We start from the raw sequence: 2,051 nt of genomic DNA, 5'->3' as shown, positions 1-2,051 counted from the left end.
GGTCTACACAAGCAGTAAGTTGTGTGGTTGGGTATTTGCTGCATGATTTTGCGATATGCCAGTGGGAAAAGAAGCTATGATCAAGAAATTGGAAAAGCAAAAAAGAAAAAAAAAGCTGTTCGAATTTACTTAAAATGGGTCATTCATTCAACAAAGGTAAAGTGATCGTTCGTTGCCCTGCCAATTTGACCTGCCAAGGCAGCTGCGATGGTTGCAATGGTTCCTTTGCGTTTGGGCACCTTGGGGGGCTGTCTGTAGGCTCACCCTGACCGGCTGCTCCGCGCGCAGCTGACGGCAGGTCTGCCCAGGTCTGCCCAGCTCTGCCCCCTTTGCTGTTCCTGTTTTTCTTGAGCTGTTTGGCCCACAGTTCTCATTTTCTGCTCCGGTTTCTTTCTAAGTAGTCAAATGGTCCACTCAGGGTCTCTGTTAGTTTTGGAAACGTCAACATTAAAGGAAACTGAACTGTTGTTTCTCTACCTGATGGAGCAACCAGATGAGCCTTCACTTTTTAAAAAAAAAAAACCACTTCTCGACATGTGTGGATCTGTAAAAAATAATCAGATTTGTTTCTTCATTTTAGATCATTTAAGAGTCTTGGTTTATCTTTTATTGAAATGTTGGGTCAGTGCCTCCAGTTTCATCGCTTGTAAATGACTTTTAGATGTTTTAAAATGAATGCTTATTTTACTGCCAAAACATAATTTGTACTAGTTTGGGGAAGAATTCACAAATGCCAAAATGTTAGCTGTTTCTTAGTGGAGATGAAACTCCCAAGATCCAAGCACAACGTCTTCATTAAACAGAGCACATTGTCACTAGGGTAGACACAGTAGATGTAAGAACAGGAACACTGGAGCCACCCCACCTGGGTTTGCATCCCACTCTGCCTCTTACTAGCCCTGTGACCTTGGGCAGGTTACTCAGCCCTCTCTGAGCCTCAGTTTCCTCATTGCTACAATGGGGATAACAATAGACTCCACCTTCTAGAGCAGTTGTGAGGATTAAATGAGTTAGCATGCTAAAAATAGTACCTGCACATAGTGCTTAGCAAGGGTTGTTATTTTATCACTATCATTATCCTGTTGGCACTCTCTAAACCTATATAAATGGAAGGTTTATATAGTCACTGTTTGAACATAATTCTCTACTGTGTGAAGTAGATTGGCCACTGCAGAGACTTGGGTAGAAAACAAAGAAAAGCAGGCATAGCCTGGGAATTCAGAGCCAATAGGAGTTTTGCATATAATGTGTAGGTAGACAAAGCTTCAAGTCTCAGAAACCTAAATTTCAAAAGAATTACATATTATATTATATTATATCTTTTTAAAAGTTGACTTCTTTTAAAACATAATATTTATTACCTAGTGTATATAGTAAGTGGCAAATATTATATAGTAAATACAGAGCATAGTCAGGGATGCTTTTAATGTTAACTTAATCTTTTAATCTTTGATTTAGACTCTTCAAGAATAAATACATTGGATAAGAACGATGGCTGTAAAAGTACTACTAGAACAAGAGAAAACTTTTTTCACTCTTGTAGTTTTACTTGGCTATCTGGTAAGTAAACTCTTCATTTCTTTCATAATAATGTGGTGAAAGAATTGATATAGTACTACCAAAACTATTTTCTACTTCCGATCTCAAACTATTTTTATAATCTCTTTTAAATTGCATTTTATCCTTTTTGCATTTAATTAATAAGTGAAAGATTTCTGCTTAGTCATGTTGTTTGTAACAATTGTTGAAATGATTTTATTTAAATTTAGGTGGAGTCATAAAATTGCAATGTTACCTATAGTAGCACTATGACAATGATATTATTTTGGATTTATAGGCATAAATCTCTCATAAGATATTCTAGACCCTAACAAGACCATAAATTCTAATTTGGATCCTATGACTTACACAGTTTATGAAGACTTTAGAATAGATTTTTAAAGAGCTGTTATTTTTATGTTGTTATTTATAATCCTCCTTGGTTCCAAAGGCATTAAAAACAGATGGAAATTTTTTTTTTTTTTTTGAGACAGAGTCTCACTTTGTTGCCC

At 36.3% G+C, this 2,051-nt stretch overlaps 1 protein-coding gene across 2 annotated transcripts in view; it reads left to right on the top strand.

The window, feature by feature from the left end:
- The window catches only part of TNFRSF19 (tumor necrosis factor receptor superfamily, member 19), a 104,046-nt gene that overhangs the window by 16,001 nt on the left and 85,994 nt on the right, over window positions 1-2,051 (top strand). Inside the window, exon 2 of one of the 2 annotated variants that reach the window (XM_012649876.1) lies at window positions 1,459-1,560. The exons of the other annotated variant lie outside the window; for it this stretch is intronic. Within the exon in view, the coding sequence (XP_012505330.1) occupies window positions 1,492-1,560 (69 nt within the window). The 5' untranslated portion in view covers window positions 1,459-1,491. The remainder of the gene's footprint in view (window positions 1-1,458; window positions 1,561-2,051) is intronic. 2 annotated transcript variants of the gene reach the window in all.

Source organism: Propithecus coquereli, unplaced genomic scaffold, assembly GCF_000956105.1.
Source record: "Propithecus coquereli isolate 6110/MARCELLA unplaced genomic scaffold, Pcoq_1.0 Scaffold306, whole genome shotgun sequence".
Lineage (NCBI taxonomy): Eukaryota > Metazoa > Chordata > Mammalia > Primates > Indriidae > Propithecus > Propithecus coquereli.
Note: the sequence above shows the minus strand (reverse complement) of the source record. Positions and strands in the feature narration are given on the sequence as shown.